The sequence below is a fragment of the Lepidochelys kempii genome, chromosome 5 (assembly GCF_965140285.1).
Source record: "Lepidochelys kempii isolate rLepKem1 chromosome 5, rLepKem1.hap1, whole genome shotgun sequence".
NCBI classification, from domain to species: Eukaryota; Metazoa; Chordata; order Testudines; family Cheloniidae; genus Lepidochelys; species Lepidochelys kempii.
This window is the reverse complement of record NC_136384.1, coordinates 21,092,215-21,117,328: the sequence shown is the minus strand read 5'-3', so window position 1 is coordinate 21,117,328 and position 25,114 is coordinate 21,092,215. Positions and strand designations below refer to the sequence as shown.

General features: G+C 42.6%; 1 protein-coding gene across 1 annotated transcript in view; it reads left to right on the top strand.

The window, feature by feature from the left end:
• The window catches only part of ATP8B1 (ATPase phospholipid transporting 8B1), a 145,069-nt gene extending 120,208 nt beyond the window's left edge, over nt 1–24,861 (top strand). The window contains exons 22-28 of the mRNA XM_073343620.2: nt 5–296; nt 609–832; nt 14,126–14,209; nt 15,633–15,878; nt 16,171–16,309; nt 17,897–18,027; nt 23,093–24,861. Coding sequence (XP_073199721.1) covers nt 5–296; nt 609–832; nt 14,126–14,209; nt 15,633–15,878; nt 16,171–16,309; nt 17,897–18,027; nt 23,093–23,320 — 1,344 coding nt within the window. The 3' untranslated portion in view covers nt 23,321–24,861. The remainder of the gene's footprint in view (nt 1–4; nt 297–608; nt 833–14,125; nt 14,210–15,632; nt 15,879–16,170; nt 16,310–17,896; nt 18,028–23,092) is intronic.
• Nucleotides 24,862–25,114: the final 253 nt, after the last annotated feature.

Here is a 25,114-nt window from a genome sequence, read left to right as displayed (position 1 = left end):
CCAGAATGAAATCCTTTTAGAAAAGAAGAAGAAGAAGAAGAAGAAACTTCTAAAACTGAAATTTCCCAGAACAGCGGAAGAGAGAGAAAAGCAAAGTCAGAGTAAAAGGAGAGCTGATGTTAACAAAGAACAGCAACAAAGAAACTTTGTAGACTTGGCATGCGAGTGCAGTGCTGTGATCTGCTGCCGCGTAACTCCCAAACAGAAGGCCATGGTGGTGGAGCTGGTGAAGAAATATAAGAAAGCTATAACTTTGGCTATTGGGGATGGTGCCAATGATGTAAACATGATCAAAAGTAAGTCATCTATAAAACTTCACTGGCTATTTGTTTTTTGTTTTTGCTTTTGAAGGTCTTGCATCACTTTATTAGAAAGTGCTATTTTCCCCAAGTTCAAGCAGTCTTTTTAATAATTGAAGTAGCTGTTTAGATACATAAAGAATAATTTGGGTCCGGAGAAATTTACAGTAGAGAATGGGAATTGTTAAATGATTCTATAAGCTGGAGCGTTACTGTGCATCTTTATTTGTTGAATAATATATCTTGTTTTAATAAAACCTTGCTTATTCAACGTGGTGCTCTTTCTTTTTGTTTTTTTATTTAATGTAGCTGCTCATATTGGTGTTGGAATTAGTGGACAAGAAGGCATGCAAGCAGTCATGTCGAGTGACTATTCTTTTGGACAATTCAGATACCTGCAAAGATTACTATTAGTTCATGGCCGATGGTCCTATATAAGGATGTGCAAGTTCCTACGATATTTCTTCTACAAAAACTTTGCATTTACGCTAGTACACTTCTGGTACTCGTTCTTCAATGGCTATTCTGCCCAGGTAAGAGAAGTGCTTTTCTAACATGAACTAGATAAACTTACTTTTTGCCAAAACAAAATAATGGAGACATTACATCGTATTAAGTGATGATGTAATTTAAGTGAACAGCATTAAAGGAAGCAGCCTTTCATGTTTGAGCCTTTCGTATCACTGTGGTGGAATTCATACTTACTCTATTACTCATGCCTTGGAAAGCTGTTAACCTCCAGCTATAGTGCTATTGGTATCTTAATCTTCGCTAATTTAACTTTTTTCTCATCAAAGTAGTTTATCATGTGTGCAGAAAAAAATATGGATATAGTAAATAATAAGAATTCCATGTACACTTGGCTGTTACAACATAAAGCTGGAAATCAATAGCATGACTGAACCATGAACGTTGTTTCTCTCCCACCACGTCGTCTGGTAATCTCAGTCTCTCAGTTTAGTTATTTGTGAAATACCCCATCCCCTCTACCCTCTTTAAAAGGCCCGGAAGGGTCAACTAGCTGCAGCACAACTTGGGCTTTGCAAGTTTTATCTAATAAGATATTTTTGTCCCAGACTTTAGAGAATTTTGGTTCTATTTTTCTAAACAATTAATAGCTTGGGAATGCATGTTAGTAGCCAGAACTGTTGAAAAAGCTATTACTGTGGAAAAAACGGTTACTCACCTTTGTTGTTCTGCGAGATGTGTTGCTCATATCCATTCCAATTAGGTGCACACCGCGTGCACAGCCATTAGAAAGATTTTCCCCTATCAGCATCCGTCAGGTCAGCTGTGGAGTCCCCTAGAGTGGCATCTCCATGGTGCTCAACATATGACCCTGCTGACCCAGTGCTCCTTCAGTTCCTTCCTGCCGGTTACTCCAACAGAGGGGAAGGGGGGCAGGTTTGGAATAGATATGAGCAACACATCTCGAAGAACAACAGTTACAAAGGTGAGTATCTGTTTTTTCTCCTTCGAGTGCTTGCTCATATCGATTCCAATTAGGTGACTCCCAAGCTTTACCTAGGTGGTGGGGTCAGAGTTAAGGAATGTTGATTGTAGCACTGCTCTACCGAAAGCCATGCCGGATGATGGTGTAGTGCAAGGCAAAGGTATGCACCGAGAACCAAGTCACTGCCCTGCATACTGGACCAGGAATGCCGCTGATGAGGCTTGGGCCCTAGTGGAGTGCGCAGTAAGAGCTAGGGTCGGCACCCTGGCCTGCTCATAGCAAGTGTGGATGAAGGATGTGATCCAGGAGGATATTCCTTGAGAGGAGACCGGGAGGCCTTTCATCCAGTCCACCACCGCAACGAATAGCTGGGTCGATTTCCTGAATGGCTTGGTGCGCTCTATGTAGGAAACTAGGGCTCTGTGGACATTGAGGGAATGCAGCATGAGGTTTCGGGTAAAAGACAGGCAGGAAAATGTCCTGGCTGGTGTGAAAGGCCAACACCACCTTGGGGAGAAAGGCTGGGTGCAGTCTGCATTGAACCTTATCCCTGTGGAAGACCGTGTAAGGCGGTTCCGAGGTGAGGGCCTTCAGCTCGGAGACGCATCTTGCTGACGTAATGGCGACCAGGAAAGCTGTCTTCCAGGAAAGATACAGGAGGGAGCATGTGGCCAGCGGTTCGAAGAGGGGCCCCATGAGCCTTGAAAGGATCAGGTTAAGGTCCCATGTAGGGATAGGCTGCCAGATCTGAGGATAGAGACAGTCTTGAGAAAGCGACCAACCATTAGGTTGGCAAAGACAGAGTGGCCAGACGCGCCCGGGTGGAAGGCTGAGATGGCAGCAAGGTGAATCCTCATGGAGGACGCCGCCAGGCCTTGTTGTGTCAGGTGCAAGAGGTACTCCAAAATGAGGGGCACCAGAGCTTGGAGCGGGGGGTGTGCGGCTCTGGTCACACCAATATGAAAACCTTTTCCACTTTGCCAGGTACGTGGCTTCCTGCTGCCCAGCAGGACCTTTCTTACTGGGTCCAAACACAGAAGCTCCGTGGGGTTCAGCCATGCAGCTTCCAAGCCGTGAGGTGGAGGGACCATAGGTCAGGATGACAGAGGCGACTGAGGTTCTGAGTTAGCTGGTCGGGGAGAAGAGGCAACATGACTGGATCATCCACCAGCAACTCTAGCAGCATGGTGTACCAGTGCTGGCAAGGCCACACTGGAGCTACCAGAATCACTCTCGCCCCGTCACTGTGGATCTTGAGCAGGACTTTGTGCACAAGAGGGAACAGAGGAAAGGCATAGAGCAGGTGACCAGACCAAGGAAGCAGGAATGCATCCGTGAGGGAGCCTGGGCTGCAACCCTGGAAGGAACAGAACGCTGGCTCTTCCTGTTGCTGTGGGTGGCGAACAGGTCGACCTGGGGAAACGCCCACCTTTGGAAGATGGGGTGGACTACATCTAGTCAGAGAGACCACTTCTGTGAGTGGAAGGACCTGCTGAGGCGGTCTGCCAGCATGTTCTGGATCCTAGGAAGAAAGGATGTGACCAGGTGAACGGAGCGGGCTATGCAGAATTCCCACAGCCAAATGGCTTCCTGGCAGAAAGGGGACGAAAGGGCCCCCCCTTGCTTGTTGATGTAGAACATGGCCATGGTGTTGTCCGTGAAAACCACCACACAGCAACATTGCAGTTGTGCCTGAAAGGTTTGGCAAACAAGGCGTACCGCCATCAGCTCCCTGATGTTGATATGGAGGGAGAGCTCGGCCCGAGACCACAGGCCCTGAGTCTGAAGGTTCCCCAGATGTGCTCCCCACCCCGTAGCTGACACATCCATGACAAGGGACAAGGAAGGATGGGGGCTGTGGAAGGGGACTACCCCTGCACACCACTCGGGGGTCGAACCACCAGTGGAGGGAGGTGAGGACCCGCTCCAAGACACTGATCACCCAATTCAGGCTGTTGCACCCTGGGCTGTAGACTGAGGTGAGCTACACTTGTAATGGCTGGAACTGGATCCTGGAGTGCCAGGCCACGTATGTACAGGAAGCCATGTGGCCGAGGAGACTCGGGCATCCCCTTGCTGTTAAAGTCGGGAATCACCGAAGGCCTTGAATGATGCCCGTGATAGCTTGGAAATGGGAGTTTGGTAGGAGGGTCTGTGCCTGAACGGAGTCCAGCACTGCCCTGATGAATTTGATCCTCTGGGTCAGTTCTTGGGTCGACTTCGCTACGTTGAGGAGGGGACCCAGCCGTTCAAATGTAAACCTGACGAGGGGCAGGTCTACAACCTCCCTCCCGGCGCTTCCCCGGCGCAGCACTTGTGACATGCCAGGCTCCTCCGGCGCCAGGTGAAACCTGCCTGCGGCTGCGGCAGGACTGTGAAGCTCCGGTGCCAAGGCTTCAGGCTTCCAGTTGCCTGCCTCTCATATGGCACTGTTCGGCACCATGACGGAAGCAGTGCCGACACATGCTGACATGCCTGACACCCCCGCAGGCTGTTGTTGCTTTCCCGGCACCGACACCCGCTGAGCTGGCCGGCAGTGAAACAATGCTTGGGACACTGGTGCAGAGGAACTTTTCTTCACAGCAGATTCCTCTTGCGCAGCCCTCACCTCACAGAGGAGCTCCAGCACTGCAATTTACAGAGTGAATTTACAGACCTGCTGGTATCACCTATCTTGCAGTCACCTCTACTCAATGCCTACTTCTCTCCAAATGCTCAGTCAGGGTCCGGACAGCCTTCCTCCAGTGATGAGGAAGCTGGACTGCAGGGGGAATTTTCACCATATCAAATCTCCCATCCTCAGACCCCAATCAATAGAGGTAATAGAAAAATTATCTCATCCTACTCTCAGGCTCCTGCCCCGTGGTGTGTAAATTCCTGGATAGCACCACCTATGCCCTTCCCCACCACAGTGGCAATATTGGGCCCCATGGGCATCTTATCCTTGAGCCCACACTTGCTATGTCACCTCTACCAACCACGACACCTGTCCAGCACTGCCAGCTGACGAACCTGCCGCTGACGAACCTTCCACTGACGTAAGACACCAGGCAGCACCATCACAACTGCAGGATCAGTCACAACCTGCCTCAAACCCAGTAGACCCAGTTGTTACGCCTGATGAAGCCTTACTTCCCCCCCCCACAACTTCTGATGATTTCTCAAAATGTAAAGACCTTTTGAAAAGAGTTGCCAGTCAGTTAAGAATTAACTTGGAGGAGGTTCCTGAACAGCAGCATGAGTTAACGGACATCCTGCAGCCCTCTTCTTCTTCTAGGATTGCCTTACCGATCAACACAGCCCTTTTGGAACCTGCTAAGGCCATCTGGCAGACCCCTGCTGCAAGCCTACCTACCTGTAAAGGAGCGGACCGCAAGTACTTCATCCCTTCCAAGCGCTCTGAATTCCTTTTCACTCATCCAGCACCAAACTCGCTGTGAGTAGATGCAGTCAACCAAAAGACAAAACACCAATTTCCCCACTCCACCCCATCCAACAAGGACAGTAAGCGATTAGATCTGCTTGGACGTAAAGTATATGCATCTTCCATGTTACAATTTCGCATTGCTAATTATACTGCCGTTCTGGCAAAATATGACCACAAAAATTACAACAAATTCATGGACTTCATTGATGACATTCTGGAAGAAAAGAAACAACAATTCACAGCTCTAGTTTCCAAGGGATAAATCATCTCATGTACCGCTCTTCAAGCCGCCCTCGATGCAGCCAACACTGCAGCAAGATACACTGCTCCAGCAGTGGTCATGCGCCAAGGTTCCTGGCTATCCTCCTCTTCCTTTCCTCGAGAGGTCCAGAATACCATTGAAGATCTTCCCTTCTGCAACAAATCCTACCAGCATCCACACTACCCTGCATATACCCAGCAATTCCATAGATTACATGAGCAACAGCAACAATGCTAGAGACCCAGATACCAGCATCACCGTCCCAATTCCTCGGCGTCTCAACCCCCTCCGACTAATAAGCAGATTTGAAGCCTTGGTTGAGGGTTTAGAAAACAATGTTCCCACTTCAGCGCTCACACCACATGTCCCTATTTTTGGACACCGTCTGTGACCATTCTCCCATCAAAGGCAGAACGTTACCACCGACAAGTGGGTTATAGAGGTAGTCACAACTGGCTATTCGATACCTTTCTTATCCTTGCTTCCTACCCACTCCCCCACCCTCCCCGTGCCTCTTCAGGGACCCCTCTCATGAGCAACTGCTCATCCAAGAAGTACAACCTCTCTTTCTATTGGGAGCAGTGGAACTTGTGCCCAAACGACACAGAGGGAAGGGGTTTTGTTCTCATTATTTCTTAACAAAAAAGAAAACCGGGGGATGGCAACCGATCTTCGACCTCAGGCAGCTCAACAAATTTATCAAAAAGCAAAAGTTCAAAATGGTTACCCACACCACCATAATCCCAGCGCTTGAGCAGGGTGACTGGTTTTCAGCCCTCGACCTACAGGACGCCTATTTTCATGTGACTATACATCCGGCCCACAGACGTTTCCTTTGTTTTACAGCTTGACACATTTTCAGTACAGGGTGCTACCCTTCGGCCTATCCACCGCCTTCCATGTTTTTTCCAAGATCCTAGCCATAGTCGCTGCCTACCTCAGGAAACAAGGAGTCATAATTTTTCCTTACCTTGACGATTGTCTCCTCAAAACTTCAATGTTCGACGAAGAGCTTCAATTCACACAGCTCACTGTCGATTGTTTTCCAATCCCTCGGCTTACAAATAAAAACAAATCCATATTATCTCCTACCCAGCACCTGGAGTTCATAGGAACATACCTCGATTCCCGGACAGGAATAGCATCTCTCCCACCCAATCGCTTCAACACCATAAAATTATTGGCAACGAAACTCCACAACGGTCTTCAGGTCACTGCTCGATACTGTCTACAACTACTAGGTCACATGGTCTCGTGCACTTTCATAGTCCAAAACACACGACTATACATGAGGTGCTTCCAAGCTCAGTTGGTCATGGTTTACAGACCGAATATGCATGCTCTAAACAAGCCTCTATCCATATCTTTCAGAGTCAAAGACTCTCTCCTATGGTGGACAGTTCCCTCCAATCTCTGGTCTGGAGTCCCCTTTCTTCAGGATGCTCCATCCCTCATAATGACTAGTGATGCATCCCTCACAGGGTGGGGTGTACACATGTCCCACCACAGAGCCCAGGGGCTATGGTCTTCAACCGAATCCTCCCTGCACATAAACATCCTAGAACTTTGAGCCATATGCAGTGCCTGCTATCATTTCCTCCCATTAATCCGGAACCAACATGTACGGATAATGACAGACAACATCGTCTGCATGTTCTATGTAAACAGGCAGGGAGCGGCTTGCTCTCACTTGCTTTGCACAGAAGCCATGAAGCTCTGGAATTGGTGCCTTGCGAACAACATTCGGATATCAGCTGCCTATCTTCCTGGAGCTATGAATACCACAGCAAACGAATTAAGCAGACACTTTTCCTGGGATCACGAATGGGAGATAAATGAGACAATCATCCACAACATATTCCGCATATGGGGCTACCCAACCATAGACCTTTTCGCAACTGCGAAGAACACAAAATGTTCTGAATTTTGCTCCAGAGCAGGACTGGGAAACATTCCTAGGGAGATGCATTCATGTTCCCATGGCACCAGGACTTGCTATATGCTTTTCCTCCAATACCAGTTCTCCACAGAGTTCTAACAAAGATATAGATAGATCGTACCACAGTAATTCTGATTGCCCCGTCATGGCCCAGACAACAGTGGTTTCCGTTCCTCACCAAAATATCAATCCACCCACCAATCCCGTTGCCCCTAAATCCGAACCTCCTATCACAGCGACACGGACAATTTCTTCACCCCAACCTGTTCATGCTTCACCTCAAAGCTTGGTTCCTACATGGTTCTCCCAGAATGAACTAGCATGCTCTGAGCAGGTTCAACGAGTGCTCCTACACAGCAGAACACAATCTACTCGCATCACCTACCTCCATAAGGGGAAGCGATTCACACACTGATGTTCACCTAAACAACTTCTTCCAACTTCTGCACCTCTTCCGATCATACTTGACTACCTATTAGACCTCAAGCAATCGGGCCTATCTTTCAGCTCCATCAAAGTCCACTTAGCTGCTATTACAACTTTTCATGACAAGATCGACTATACCTCTATTTTTGATCATCCAGTCACCAAGTGTTTTCTCAAAGGACTCCAATCCCTATATCCGGACATTAAACCTCCTACTCCTTCGTGGGGCCTTCACTTAGTATTATCCTGCCTGACTCAACCTTTCGAGCCCCTAGCAACTTGCTCCCTCTTACACCTCTCTATGAAAACAGCATTCCTGGTGGCAGTCTCCTCCGCCAGACTGGCAGGAGAAATAGCAGCTCCCATGGTAGACCCACCGTATACACTATTTTTTAAGGACAAGGTTACCTTCCGATTACACCCCAAATTCCTTCCAAAGGTGCAGTCATCATTCCAAATCAATGAGCTGATACACCTACCAACTTTCTTTCCTAAACCACATGCAAACTCTTTTGAATCCACCATGTATACGTTAGACAAATGCAGGGCTTTATCCTTCTATTTGGATAGAACCAAGCCCTTTAGGAACTCTTCTAGACTCTTTGTCTCCATCATGGAGCATTCCAAAGGGTCACCTATTTCTATCCAGAGACTTTCAAACTGGATTTCTGAGTGTATCAGACTGTGCTATCAGACAAAGAAAGTGACGCCTCCAGCCGGCATCAAAATTCACTCCACTAGATCTGTGGCTACCTCCGTGGCCTTTCTATGCAAAGTTCCCCTGGCTGACATCTGTAAAGTGGCCACTTGGTCTTCTGAACACACATTTGTTAAACACTATACCCTTACTCAAGGACCTCTCTCTGATACACGATTAAGCAGAGTTGTATTATCTACTGCATTCCTACCAAAATCTGAAGTCCCTACCTCCTTGAGATACACTGCTTTTCAGTCACCTAGAGTGGAACGCCCACAGGGACATCTCTCTCTCTCGAAGAGGAGGTTACTCACCCTGTGCAGTAACTGACATTCTTCGAGATGAGTGTCCCTGTGGGTGCTCCACTACCCACCCTCCTCCCCTCTACTTCAGAGCCTGCATTGTAGAGAAGGAACTGAGGAGACCAGTCACGCATGCGTACTATTAAGGTGCACTCAGAGCGGGTGGGCAGGCTCTGCGCGTGCGTGGCTGGTGTGAGTACTGCTGTAAAAATCTCTGAGTGAAGGTGAAGGGATGCACCAACACGTGGAGTGGAGCACCCACGGGGACGCTCATCTTGAAGAAAGTCAGTTACTGCACAGGGTGAGTAACCTCCTCTTTAACTAATCTGTATATATTAAGACAAGGCCCCTACCCCAGAAAGCTTACAAAGGAAGACCACAAGCTGTTCTTCCCAAGTGGATCAACTTGTAGAATCAGGGATTTAGTCAGGCAAGTAGTTCCAGGAGGTCAGTACTGCTATTTGCATGAGTGAGGGTCTGCAGGATCTGGCCCTTAATAGGTATCGTACTGATGTAGGAGGAAAGGGAATACAACAGTCACTGAGTACAGCAGTCTTCTTATGAGCACATTTATTTTTCAATTATGTTAACCTTCCCAAACACTTTCTGCTAAGTATCTATATCCTGTCAAGCCATGGTAAACTCTCACAACAGTAAGCTCATGTGTGTGTGGGGGAACTTAGCAACAACACTCTCTCTCATTCTTATTTCTGTGTGCATATGTATATGCATTCTTTTTACTGTTGGGATCTTAGTTTAGGGAGCTCATTCACAGCTGCTGGTGATTCCCTTCAGGAAGTCAATCTTCTATGAAGTCATATTCATAGAAGCCACTTGCAAACTAACAAAATGGAGACAGTGACTTCTGTGGGAAATAAGATGGAGAGCAAAATGACTGTAAGCAAGAAAATTAACTTAATGTGGAGAAGAAATAGGGAGCAGTAGGAGAATTCCTCAAATTAAATATCTGTTTTTCTTGGAGTTATTGTCACCATGGGTGCGCTCCATGGTAAGACATGCACGCACTCCTGAACTCTTGATCAGAGATTTAGTCAGCAGTGCTGTGATAAATGAAGTGGGGTGGGTAGCTCCCTTTTATGGACACTCAGCCAGCCAGTTAGCTGTAAAAATCCCTTTTGGTGTCTGTTTTCTGCTTGCTTTACCTATAAAGGGTTAACAAGCCCACAGGTAAAAGAAAAGGAGTGGGCACCTGACCAAAAGAGCCAATGGGAGACTAGAACTTTTGTAAAAGAAATCATTGGACAGGGAATGTTTAAATAGACGTGATCAGGTTTATTTCTTTATTTTGGCTTGTGGAGCTCCTCTGTGCTAAACCCCGTGTGCTTTTGTTTGCTTGTAACTTTTAAGCTGGACTCCAAGAAAGCTATTCTTGGTATTTAATTTTTGGAATTGCTCTTTTAAAATCTAGCAAAAGCCTCAGTTCCAGATGTATTTTGTTCCTTTTTGTTTCTAATAAAATTTACCTTTTTTAAGAACAGGATTGGATTTTTCGTGTCCTAAGAGGTTTGTGAATGTTTGATTAGCTGGTAGCAACAGCTAATTTCCTTTGTTTTCTTTCTCAGCTCTTTCCCAGAGGGGGGATTCAGCCTTGAAAAGTGCATAGAGTCTGTGCCTGTACTCTGTATATCCTCATACCAATGCTATTGCTCCAGTTTCTTCTCAACCACCTTGGTTCGAGATGGGGCATTGTAGTGTCCACTGCTAGTTTTCAGCTGCCTCAGTATTTTATTTTATTCCTTTTTGTTGTTTTGTTTTTATTTTACTTTTTTTATTTACGTTAGCAGAGATTTGTGCTTTTGGGAGGGTTCCCTCTATTCTTTCTTGGGGCAGCCAGGCCCTTCTGCCCTTAGCCATTGTTGTCTGTGGCTTCCCTCCTTGCGTTATGCTAAAGAACCCAGGTTTCAAACCCTTCCAGACCTACCACAAGTGTTCCCCCTCCCCGCCCCCAGCAATGTGGATTACAGCTGCCCCTGACACTCTCGGAGCCAGCAAGGTCTGTACCAGGTTTTAAAGCAGATCTCACAAGCTGAGGGAAGACCGATGGGAGCGCTCCTTGAGGCCTGTGGGTCAGACAACAGAGTCGCAATGTACTGTACAAATCATCCTGGGGGATCAAGATCCCAATCCTTATGTGCAGAATCACTGAGACTGTGGAAATGGTGCATTATCCCACTATATAGGTAACTCAATGATCTACCTGCTGGGTCTGTTAAATACAGTAGCAGACTCCCTGAGCAGGCACTTCCACCAGAACAATGAGTGGGAACTCAGCAACTTTGTCTTTCAAAGCATTTGCCAGGCTTGAGGCCTCCTGGAGGTGGATCTGTTTGCAACACCATTCATCATGAAGTGCTGATGATTCTGCTATGGCGCATGTGCATAGGGCCACAACCCCATGGGGGCTGCTCTCCTAGTCCCTTTGCCTTGCACGCTCTTGTATGCCTATCCTCCAACACCATTGATCCTCAAGGCTCTAAGCAAACTGAAGCAAGACCTGATAGTACAATCCTGGCCAAGGCAAGTGTGGTTCCCAGATATGCTTTGCCCTGTCTCTGTGAACCCCTATTTGCCTTTCTTTCTCAATGGAACTCCTCACACAGGACTCCGGCACCATAACCCACCCAAGTCTCTCATCCCTGCATCTTAAGGCCTAACTCCTTGATGGTTCTTGGTAATAAAATTGGTCTCCTTTCCTGAAGTTCACTGTGAACTCCTGAAGAGCAGGAAACCAGCCACAAAGAAAACCTATCTGCAGAAGTGGAGGTGCTTCCAAGTCTGGAGTGCCCATCAATTTTTATATTTGCGTCTGAATCTCTCCTTATAGACATTCTTGATTACCTGTGGATTTAAAAACACATGGGTTGTCACTGATCTCCATTAGGCTTCACCTAGCTGCGAAAGGTTTATTTTGGCCTTTTCTAGCCCTCCCATAGCTAGGTTTTTTAAGGACTTTTTCCAATCTGTCTTCTCACATCAAGGACCGACCAACCCCCTCAGATCTTCATCTGGTTCTTAGTGCCTTAAAAACCCCACTGTTTGAATCCTTGGGTAGCTGTTCAGGCCTTTACCTGTCTTCAAAACTTTGTTCCTAGCCATAACCTCATCAAAAAGGGTGGGGAGGTAGGGTCATTCAGGGCACTATCTTTTATTGTGACAAGGTGACCTTACACTCTCATCCTTGTTTCCTGTCTAAGGTCTCTTCAGAATTCCATGTCAATCAGGACATTCACTTACTACAATGGCTATTAGCCAAGATAATAAAGGAAGGCAACCCCATGCTCCAGGTGTCCCTAAACCACTGATTGCTAGAAGCTGGGATTGGATGACAGGGAATGGATCACTTGATAAATTGCCCTGTTCTGTTTGTTCTCTCTGAAGCAGCTGGCACCAGCCACTGTCAGAAGACAGGATACTGGGCTAGCTGAACCGTTGGTCTGACTGAATGTGGCCGTTCTTATGTTCTACTAGTATTTTACCCAGGTCTCATTCTTCAAAGGATACCCTGCAAGTAAGAAGGACCCTTGACTTATAACTTGGCAGAATAAGATCTCTCAGGGTTTCCCCCCGTCCTGCCTCCACCGGCTCTTTACTTCCTTTGCCAAGGGAATAAAAGGCAGTCGATTTCTAATCAGAGACTATCAAAATGGTTTCTGGATGCATTCTAGCTTGTTATGAAGCTGCTGCTGGAGTGCATCTCTGACTTAGCGTGACTGCCCAATCCACTGGATAGCCCTTCTTAAGGACCTACTCCTTGTGGATATTTGCAGGGCAGCAACCTGGTCCTCCATTCATAGGTTCCCCAGGCATTTGCTATCCTACCTGCTTTCAGAGCAGATTCAGTCTTTGGTGACACTGTCCTCAGAACTGTGTTGGATCCGCCTTCTCAGCACCTGCCTCCACACTGAGTTACTGCTTGTGAGTCTCCAACAATGGAGCACCTATATGGACAATAATTCAAAGGAGAGGTTACTTATCTGTTCAGTAACTTGAGTTCTTTGAGATGTTTTGTCTCTATGGGTGCTCTGCTGCAGAGTCTTCTGGGCTTCGTAGTTGAGAAGGAATTGGAGCAACAGCAGGACTGCTCTCTCTCTATATGCTCTTGCACCAGAGCCCAAGGAAGTATAGTGTGCTGGCATGGACCTGTGGAAACTGTTGACTAAAATCTCCTATCAAGAGTGTACGGGTGTGCACATGTCATATGGTAGGGCTCCCATAGGGACAAAACATCTTGAAGAACTCAAGTTACTGTACAGGGTAAGTAACCTCTCCATTTTCATTCAGATGTTCTGAGGAATAGAAATAAACTCTGTAAAAAAAAAAAAAAAAACTAATAAAATTTTTTTGAGGTTTTTATCTGGAGCTGGTCAAAAATTTTCTCACTAACATTTTTCCACAGAAAATATTAGTGGGAATGTGTCTATGTTGACAAAAGGTGTTGTTTTTTAAAATCAAAACAAAGGGCAAAACATTTTGACCCCATCCAAACACTTTGTTCTGATTTCCCCCGCCCCCCAATTTTATATTAAATGTAAGGCTGAACTTGAAACCAAATGTTTTGACTGGCCCCAAATGAAACTTGTTCAGAGACTTCTTTTCACAAGGAATTTCTAAACTTGTACTCTTTGTTCTGATTCAGAACAACAATAACAAAAATTTACAAATGTCAGAATTTCCTACAGAATTGAAACAGAGTTTCCACCAGCTTTAATTACATCTGTGAGGTATCAGTTCTTAATTTGATCACTGCTAGTATAGTACACTTACGGTCAAAAACTTCTGCAACTGTTGGAAGTTTCTACTTTGAGTTAAGTGGAAGTTGAATGTACATAGCTAGGGAACAAATTCTGTCCTTTTAATGGTCACCTGTATAGGATATCAGGGTTGGAAGGGACCTCAGGAGGTCATCTAGTCCAACCCCTGCTCAAAGCAGGACCAATCCCCAATTTTTTTCATTTTATTTTTTTGCCCGAGATCCCTAAATGGCCCCCTTGAGGATTGAACTCACAACCCTAGGTTTAGCAGGCCAATGCTCAAACCCCTGAGCTATCCCTCCCCGATATAGTATGCTGCTTTAGTAAAAAGGTTGTGCATTTTAACACACATGCTCAAAGAACTATTTCAAGACCTGGTGGGTTAATGCACATTAACTTTAAACCCACAAAACCTGGTGTTTCAATCAGTTTTCTTAATATTCTTGTTTAGATTAGATTGCTTCTGAATTAACTTTTTAAATGAAAATGATGTAACTAAATATAAAGTAATATCTAATTAATAAATTTATATTTATTTTCTATTGCAGACAGCTTATGAAGATTGGTTTATCACGCTTTACAATGTGTTATATTCCAGTCTTCCAGTCCTTCTGGTTGGCTTGCTTGACCAGGTATACTACTATGCTATTAAGAAAAATTATCCAAATGAATTTTAGAAGCAATTGTTAAAGAAAAAGATCAGAGTAAACATAACTGAAGTGACTTTTACTTCTAATCTGTGCCATTTTTAGGTTGCTAGATATCCTATTTATTAGAGGACAATAAGGCGTGACCTGCTAGAGTAGACAAAGCTGCTCAACTTCACATATGTTAAGTGTTGAATTGATCTGCTCAAATGTTTGTAGGTCTTAGCAGACAGCTTTTCTCCATGAAGCTAATAGAAAATGTTGTAGGCTTCTTTTCATTAATAACTAGAAATACCAGAGCATAACAATTGCTGTGACTTTTTGTTCAGGCACTCGCTAGAGGGCAGTTCCCATTAATCCCATAAGTGTAGATTGGAATTGGATGGTGATAGCTTTCTTCACAATGGCCTGATTCAGCAAAGCACTTCAGCACACAAGTCCAACTGACTTCAACAGAACTGAAGTACATGGTTAAAGTTAACCATATATTTAAGTGCTTTGCTGAATCAGGGCCAATATGTATGTATAGTACTGTCGAATGGCAATAATGGGGTTGATTATGAAGTATACTTGCATTATTTATCTTCGATTATAGTGTCAGAAGGTATTTCTATTTTTAAAAACATTTTCAATGGGAATAAATTTGGCAAAAAAAAATTATGCTGAAAACTTCAATATTTTATTTTTAATCTGAATGGGTCTTAGATTTTATTTTGGATTTACTTGATTTTCCAAATTGGGCTTGCCTATAGATTTTGCATGCATAGAATGCAATGCATTTTTATGGTGGGGGGGGAGGTTTAGAAGAAAAGAAATTTCAATAAATTCATGCAGTATGTATGCGTTAGCGATTTAAAAAAGAAAAAGGCCAGGAAATTGAGTTGCATTTCCCACAAAAATGCTCGCACTACCTTTTTGCATGTATATATTATAATAGACTCTTCCCATTACGCTGGGCATTGTTGACGCTATTATGGAAATATTTAGAAATAGGTGTGAATGGAAGATATAGAAATGGTACGTCGTTTGAGTGATGAAGGAAAAACGTACCATATTCTTAGATATTCATATTGAATAAATACAAAGTCTAGGTCATGGTAGCATGTTATTCCTTTCATTTCTGTACCAACACACTGCTGTTCTAGAGTCTCCCTGTCCATTTTCTAACTCTTTAAAAATATAGCTTGCATTCATATATGCAAATATGAATTCAAGTTGTTATGTATTTTTTAAGCTTCTGATTTTTATCACTTTTGGGTTAATACAGAGGCAATCTGTTGGCTTGTCTTGCTTAGCGCCTCTCTCCTCCCACCCTAAAGATACATGTTGATGGGGGAAGATGTATACTGTGCTTCACATTCTATGGCTCCGATTTATTTCTAACTGCAGTAACTTTCCTTTTATTAAGGATGTGAGTGACAAACTTAGTCTTCGGTTCCCTGGTTTGTATATATCTGGACAGAAAGACTTGCTTTTTAACTACAAGAAATTCTTTGTAAGCTTAATACATGGAATTATAACATCACTGATTATTTTCTTCATACCGTACGGAGCATATCTTCAAACCATGGGGCAAGATGGAGAGGCACCTTCAGACTACCAATCGTTTGCTGTCACTGCAGCCTCTTCTCTCATAGTTACAGTCAATTTTCAGGCAAGTACATTTATCTTCATGATCTCCCCTGCTGCTCTGAAAGTGCATCTTTGTGAGAATAAACACTTAATTATCATTCACTTTAAATCTTTTTGCATATTGATATACTTTTGCCTGGTTACTATCATCTTCCCCTTTAGTATATTCACAGAATATTCTATATTGTATTAGAACTATATAATGAATAGTGTGACCCAAGTGTCTGCAGAAGAGAGAGTTTTCAGAATATTCAAATACATGCTTCTGACTTCTACATCATAAATTCATTGTGAGTTATCTGATTTACTTTCAGATGGGTTTAGATACCTCTTACTGGACTTTCGTTAACGCTTTCTCAATATTTGGGAGTATTGCACTTTACTTTGGTATCATGTTTGACCTTCACAGTGCTGGAATACATGTTCTCTTCCCATCTAACTTTCAGTTTACAGGTCAGTGTTTTGTTTCGTTTCACTATTCATGTGTTCTACCTCAAATGGTTATGTAACTAGAGTAAACACAGTACCAAAATGTCAGCTTATCAGATATCATTTGATGCCCAGCATGAGTAAGTAGAGGTGAATGTTAACTCACTTTAGAAAAACATTGCCTAGTTTATGGGGTCAACGTGTGTGTCTTAATAAAAATTGTTTTGTTGAAGTAGCTAACTCTAGAGGTATTTGTAGTTCCAAATTATGTAGTCAGTGGAATCATTCCTCCTTAATTATTTTATCTCAAAAAATAAAGAGCAGTTAAATCTTAGTACCTGTGTTGTGCAGTGTAGGGTGTTGTGTACAAAGGAGCAAAGTAAAAAGTGATCAGCGCAGAGTAAAGGGAAACCTGTAATCCTATGTTGAAGGCTGCCAAATTACTTCTGCACATCTGTGGGAGTAAGGCTCAAAGGTGAATGCTAATTTGCCTACTCACGCAATTGTATCACATCTCATGACCTTTGATGTTTCCTATAACTTTAGCTATAATTTAAAAAAGAAAGTATTATTCTCAAGCAAATTTTTCTAATCTTACTTGGCTGTGAAAAAGCTTGAAAATATAACCCGACTGCACCCTAAAGGATCGAAAACTAGAAGGCAAATAAAAAGAACTCCAAACTTGTTGTTTATAAAACGGTCTCATGATTTTGGGGGGCCTGGCTCCAAATTTGTAAATGGTTTGGGTTGGTAATATTTAAGGGCCTTATATGTCGACTGAACATGCTTGAGATTATCTTTTTTTTTGCCCATTGTCCTTCACCCTCCCAGCCTTTTTAATTTGTGATCTGGGTGAGTGGATGTGCAATGAGCTTTAGACTCATCTTCCCAAAGTCAGGTGCCTAAACTTACTTGAAACCATATCACATTTATGCATAACAAATTTCCTGCTGCATACTGCACAGAGATGTAGTCACGTATGAAACCAAATTACTTTCAGTTCAATATCAAAATCCATCTGAGAAAAATCCTGAGTTGCGTCCTGTACAACATATTCATGCTCTTCGGCCTCTGCTTTTTAATAGTACTTCAGATTTTAGCATTTGTTCTACCCGGTTGCTTAAATTAAATGTTACGATTTAAGTGCTACAGTGCTTCCATATTAAATTAGCACTTACATTCTACACTCTGTGTGTGTGTGGGGTGTGTGTGTGTGTGTATATATATATATATATATATATATTTTTTACAGTGATCCTAGAGGTTTCTCTTAATCAGTTTTTGCCCATTAAAAGCAATCAAAAAACCACATATGCCAGCCAAATACTTGTTCTCACCCTAACTTATCCCTTAAAGAGTTTTATAAGTTAATACAGTGAAAAGGAAATAAAAATGTTGTTGTAAATTTGTGGCACGCTTCTGGCTCTCTCCTTACCTCAAACTTTTTCTTACTAGTGGCTTATTTTAGATTTCGATACAGTTGTATTCAAACACACTTGGAATATACTTCAATTATACATTTCAGGACAGGAAACATGAATGTAATTTGTTGTGCTATATAAATTTAATTGAAAACAGATACAGACTAACTTTCACTCTTATTTCTCTCAGGGACTGCTCCAAATGCTTTAAGACAGCCATATCTCTGGTTGACAATACTTTTGTCAGTTGCAGTTTGTTTGCTTCCTGTTGTTGCAGTGCGATTTTTGTCAATGACAATTTGGCCTTCAGCAAGTGATAAAGTAAGTAGAAAAATTTGGTTAATTTGAACTGTATTTAGTTATATAAATCAATAATATTCTTAATGTTCAGAAAATAAGATAACTGGTAGTAGCCTTTTGCCAAGAGCTGGGAATGGGCGACTTGATGATTATCTGTTCTGTTCATTGCCTCTGGGGCACCTGACATTGCCACTGTCGGAAGACAGGATACTGGGCTGGATGGACCTTTGATCTGACCCAGTATGGCCGTTCTTATGTTCTATAAGGAGAATGTCATTAGGACTGTGCATCTGGCTTCCTCAAGAGCCTGATACACCCTAAAATGGCAATTTAGGGTTTCTCTGAAGGCCTAACCAAACTGGCAGTTTGGGAACCTTGCTAGAGACTGATGGTCTGTTGCTTTGCCACCCCAGTGGAGCAGGGAGTGTCAGTGCTTTGAGATGGTCTTCTCAATACTCTCCCACTGAGCCTTCTCCCAGTCTGCTTCTGCCTTTGTCTGATCTGCTGTTTTCTTCCGTACATGCTGGCCCACGTGTATCTTCTTCTGCCACCTCTAACTCACCTGCTGACATTTCTCTCTTTAACTTTTTATTCTCTCTTTCCTCCACTCTTTGTTCTGTGGGGTAGAAGAGTGAAGATCATCTTCCCTCCCAAACAGTTTGCCCCTTTTCTCCATATCTCTCAATGGTGGGGAGTGACTGATGGTTAGAAAGGTCTGGGCCCTTCACATTTACCATAGAGCAGCAGGGAGCTTAATATATGTGAGAAGTTCTTGGTCAGGGAGTTCTCTAGTTGCTGCTTAAAGAATGGCTCTTTGTGTCTGACCTCACACTATACAGTGTCAGAAGTGACTGAATCCTTGTTACTAGTGAAAGAGTAAAAAGAAAGGAGACCCCCCCCCCCCGCAGACTGACAGTGTGATGAGTCAGTAGGGAAAGTGGAAGATCAGACAACAGACCTGCGCCAAGAAAGTCTGCACCAAGAAGGAGATAAAGCCCTGTCACAGCAGTGGAGTCCATAGTGCAAATGGCTCTGTTTGAGAGGCTTGATTTTGGCATCTCAGCTGGCTCTGCTCAAGCCAGAGAGTTGAGCAATTCTAGATGGCTTCGGGTTTAACAGATAAAGCACAAAAATACCTGGTACATGCTTTGATATTTGCAGTGGGTGATGCTGCTGAAGACATCCATGTACCTCATCCCCTCACTGATGAGGAAAAGAGAGACTACACAAAAGTGAAAGATGCTTTTGACGGCCATTTCATAGACAGACAGAATATTACATATGAAAGGGCCAAATTTAATAGGAGGTTCCAGGAGCAAAGAGAAACAGCTGTGATTTTTATTATTGTATTTCATAGGCATGCTGAACATTGCAAATATAAAGCATTAAAAGAATAACTAATAAGAGACAGGATAGTTGTTGGCATAAAATACTTCAATTTATCAGCACAGCTTCAGTAGACCCAAATGTCACACTAGCAAAAGTGAGAATACAACAAACCATAAAGAAACAGCAATATAATTTATATGCTAGCAGCATATGGGAGACTGCATCAGACAATACTGATACAGTAAAGAGGAAAGACATAAATTAGAAAATAAGAACAGGGCACAACTAGAGAGTGGGAGACCAAAGAACCTTAATAGGAGGGAAATTTGGAAAAGCTGTGGAAGATGCGGCAAGACACCATGCCACAGTTGTCAACAATGTCCAGCCAAAGAGACAATGTAGGAGATGCCAGAATATGGGACTTCCTGCAATAGCATGCAAATCACCGGGAGCAGTGGACACAATCCAAGAGGGAGTGTTATCAGACAAGCCCTTACTTTTAGGGGCTATATTCTCAATAGAATAGAGAACTCCTTAGTACACAAGCATGAATCAAAATAGATGAAACCTTTAATTTAAAACTGGTACTGGAGCAGCAGTCACTGCAATTCAATAAATAAATAAAAATCATAAGCAATCCTGGAATGGAGATCTGCAAAGATCAAATAAGATTCTACATGGAGCTAGTAACAATACATTGGATGTTTGTGGCCAGTTCCTTGGGAACCTGGAGAAAGAACAGAAAAGTCTTCCACAAATAATATATGTAATACAAGGATTGACAACTCCCACAGTTGGGTTGCCAGCAATATAAAGACTACACCTAAGAGAGAAACTGGAATGCATCAATGGCAAAAAGCAAGTGCGGGGGATGAGCACAACAGTCCATATGCTGGCCCAGTCTGAGTAGGAAAATTCAGACCTCAGCAGAGGGTTGCAAAGTTTGTAACAAGGAAGAACAATCACTGGAAACATTACTGTCTACAAAGTTACCTGACAGACCTCCGCAGCAGGTAGCAACAGACTTTTTTTTTTTTTTTTTTCTGGAAAGGTCATATGTACGTTATTGTAGTCTGTTACTTCTCCAGATATATTGACTTGATTGTACTTACACAGACTTCCTCAGCACAGGTCATACAGAAACTGAAGTCAATATTTGCAAGACATAGAGTTCATGAAGTCCTCATAGCTGATAATTGGCCTCAGTTTACTTCTGAAACATTCCTCGCATTTGCACAGGATTTGGATTTTGAACATTGTAATAGTAGTCCACATTACACCCTGAGCAACGGGGAGGTGAAGAGAGCATTTCAGATTTTAAAAAGACTTCTGCAAAAATCAGTGGACACATATAAAGCACCACAGGCATATCAGTTAGCACCCCTCGCATCTGGACTGTTTCCAGTAGACTGTCTAATGGGAAGATATCTACCTGTGGCTCCGGTACAGCTTAAACTGAAGTGGACACACCTGAAGGAATTTAGAAAATGGGTGCTGAAATACAAATTTGGCAGCAACAATACTTCAGTATCAGAGGGGGGTAGCTGGGTTAGTCTGTATTCACAAAAACAATGAGGAGTCTGGTGGCACCTTAAAGAATAACAGATTTATTTGGGCATAAGCTTTTGTGGGTAAAAAACCCACTTCAGATGCATGGAGTGAAAATTACAGATACAAGCATAAATATATATTGGCACATGAAGAGAAGGGAGTTACCTTACAAGTGGAGAACCAGTGCTGAAGGCTAATTTAGTCAGGCAGGATCAACTATCTGAACTGAGACGGGGGAACAAAGTATGGCTCAAAGGCTCCCAGAATTTCAGAACTACTCTGAACTTGGCAGAAACTCCCAGATGTTACCTAATGGCAACTCCAAAAGGACTTCTCCAGGGGTATCGGGTTCATTTTCAGTATTTCCCAACACAATACTGAGAGGATCTGGGACCTGCAGGTACTCTGTCAGGAAGTGAACCCCTCCACAGGGAAACTCAACAGAAATGAGAACACTGTCTGGAAGACTGGTCAGACCCCCTCAAATACTGCTCAGAACTATGTGGATGCAATTCATAAGGGGACATACTAGTGCAAATAGTTTTAAGGAATTTGAAGTTTATTTTTAATTGTGTGTATATATGCCAGAGGTGGCCAAACCGCGGCTCACGAGCAGCATGCGGCTCTTTTACAATTAAAGTGTGGCTCATGGAATACACGATACAGCCCCCCCTCCATTCGCCACCTACCAGACTGGGAGGGAGCTTGGGGCTTCTGCCTGGTGGTGGGGCTAGGGGCTTCTGCCCAGCAGAGATGGGGGTGTTGGGACTTCAGCCCTGTAGAGCGCACCTGCCAGGGATCGGGGCTTCAGCAGGAGAGGGGCTGAATCCCCAGCATGCACGTCCCGTGGGGCTGAAGCCCTCAGACCCACCTCCCCAAAGGGCAGAAAAGCCTCTAGCCCCACCACCCTGCTTCAAGGCAGAAGCCCCACTCTGACTGGCAAGCCATGGCTCTCGGACTTCTGAAGATTGTCATATGTGGCTCAGAGGGTCAGTAAGTATGGCCACCCCTGGTATATATATTGGTTGATAAATTAAGTTTTAAACTTTTATTAGAAAGAAAAGAGGATGTGACGTAGCTATAGAATTCCCGGTCCTCAACAGTTACCAGAGAGGATCAGGATGTGTTGCAGTGGGGAGCTTAATAAACGTGGGAACTTCTTGGTCAGGGAGCTTTCTAGTTGCTGCTTAAAGCATGACTCTTTGTATCTGTCCTCACGCTAAAGTGATGATATCCATACCTGATCTAAGGAAGCCTATTCTGTCACCCCCATCACATCAAGAGCCAGCAGAATGAGGTGCAGGCAGTTTCCAAGCAAACTAAATATGTTCTGGTAATTGGGCTGGGTGGGAGTGATGGGATGCACGCGTGTGTTGTGTGCGTGAGGGGGTAGGGTGTTTGAGAATCTTCATTCTTAATATTGGATTGTCTGCAGAATTGTTTATATATGCTTTTATTTAATCGTGATCTTAAGTATTTTAGTGCTGAGTCCATCCATAGGTCCAAAACTTTCTCAATAATCCTTATCTGAATACCGGTTGCCTGACATTCTGCCTTGGCAAGACACATGTCTGGCCACAACTGTTAAAACAGGCTTTCATATATTTATCTTCCCTATACTTCAGTTTGCAATCTGAACACATAGCAGTGGCTAATGTAAACCCTCCCAGGCTCACTTTGGATTAAAAAAAACCTGCCATTTTTGGCTTCAGACTATATTATAGATTTATTTGTATTTACCACTATAAGTTTGTGGCAAGAGGCAGCAGTGGTTTCCTTTTGGGTTTGTGTGTTTGTTTGTTTTTACCTAGAACTGGCAAGAAAGCCGCTTGTGGAATCAGAGTTGTGATTATTAAAATCCTATTGTCTTTTAGATTTTATTTTTAAAGTTATTGCCATCTGTAAACAAGAAAATAAGCTTAGATACAAAAGTCAAATTTTTCATTTTGTTTACTACACAACATGCCCACTCTAGCTTGGAATACCTTAAGAAGTTAATAAAAATGCAAAATAAAATAATTTAAAAATCAATTTTTTTTGAACATATGCTTCTGGTTTTAACTCAGGTAAATTTTAACAAGAAACTCTTTTATAAAACTTGTAACACTTTTTAAAGTTACCATCACATTGTTCCCAAGACATTAAGTACAAATGAGCATCTGTTTTCCCTCTAAATTAACCGGTTACACCCTTTCCTTTCATAAAGATTCAGAAGAACCGTAAGAAATACAAGACTGAAGAACAGTGGAAGCGAAGGCAGAGCACTTTTCGTCGAGGGATATCAAGCCGTCGTTCTGCTTATGCTTTCTCACATCAACGGGGATATGCTGATCTTATTGCTTCTGGACGTAGCATACGTAAAAAACGAGCACCTTTAGATGCGGTGCTACACCACAAGGTGGCCGAAGATAGACAAGTTGGTGAAACCAGCTGATGATTGTCTAAGATTTAAGTTCTAGAAGACAGGCTTTTTAGCAAATGATTGCACAAAGAATGTTTATTTTTTATGGAAGACTCGAGATTTTTTAAAAAATGAGATGACATGAGATTATGAAGACTTCAAAATTTTCTTACAAAACTGCTTGGTTTGGGACTATTGAAAAACAGAAAAAACCAAGAAGTATGTGTTGTTTTGTTTTAAGTAAATCCTAATCCTTGTGCAAGTATAATGTGAAACTGAAGGATATATAAAATTCTAGGGTCTAAAAACCCAGAGTTTTAATTTTTTAAGTGATGCTTGGAAATGCTAAATTTTATCCTTTTTTTTTTTTTAATTATAATCATGAAATAAAATTGCAGCACACATTTCTTACCTTACTTTAAAGATGAACAGCTGAGAAGCAATCAAACTGTATGTGCCACTTTGTTAAACAATTCTATTTATACAATGGTAAAGGTGAATTAGATAACTAATATTTTTCTTCCTTTAGGGGAGCCATGCAATCTGACCTTTCATACAGCTAAACTAGGCTCCATGGTGGTATGTTGTAGTCACTCACTTACTTGGAACAGATTAACACATTTTAGTGAAAATACAATCACAGTTGTAGGTGTGGTTACAGTCCATTCCTGTTTACTAAATGGTTCACAGTCTTTTTTTTTTTTTTACTCTTAACGGTTCTATCACTGACTTGGGTTATTCTTTCAATAACTTCTCTGTGTCTCAGGAGGAGAGTGTTCTGGAAAACAGTGAAGACCTCAGGATTTTTTGAAACACTTTCTCTGAAATATTTTTGTGTCTACCTACTTGTATAGTATTTTATGATGTTATTTGGTTATTGGAAAACTGCCTTTTGAATTGGCAGATTTGATTTGTTCATTTCAGTTGAGTTTCATAATGCAACAATTTATAAGAATAGATAAGGAAGAATAGGCCACTTTTAAGTTGAACATACTTCAGTTGGTAATTGTTGAACAGTGTCCTCTAACTGGGGAGGGAAGGGAGGAGAAAGTCTCTCCTTTTTTTTTTTTTTGGTACATATTACATGCATAGACGCACACACAGACTCTCACATAGTTTCCTCAACTTTAGGATGTATAAATGTTTCACCTTTTTTTTATATAGAATACTGACTTACACCGGCATTAATAACTGTTCCAATGTTTTTTAATAGGGCATAAACACAATGTGTACAGTTAATCTTTTAGATCTAGGCAAAGAAATGTACATTTCATAATTTTAATGGAGCAAATGCAAGAAAGTTTACAGTTTTTCTTTTAATATGGGATGGGAGCAGTATAGTTAATTTTAAAGAAAAGGAAGTGTATAATTTCAGTTTCTCTCATTAAGAGATGTGGGAATGGTCAACAATACAAGTGTCAGTCTTCTAAATTGGGTGCAATATTAATTTTAATATACAAATTGATTTGGATATATTCCATTTACATATAATTGAGGGTTAATATGTAACATATTTTGTTTATGGATAACAAATGTATTCATAAAATATCTTAAATTTTAATCTTTTGACGAATGTGGAAAACAAAGTGGTTTTTACCATTTTTATGTTTTATTTGAATGATTATTAAACAATTCTGTGTAAATAAGGTTGATGCTACCTGTAAATCAGTCTGAATTATTGGATTGAGGAGTTGCTTGTGTACTAATATACAAACAAAATATTTGTTAGCGGTTGGGAGAAAACATCTGAGATATTTCTTGGCCTATCAAAGGTTGAAAGTCAAACAGCTAGCCACCTAGAGCAGGGCTTCTCAGACTTTTGTACTG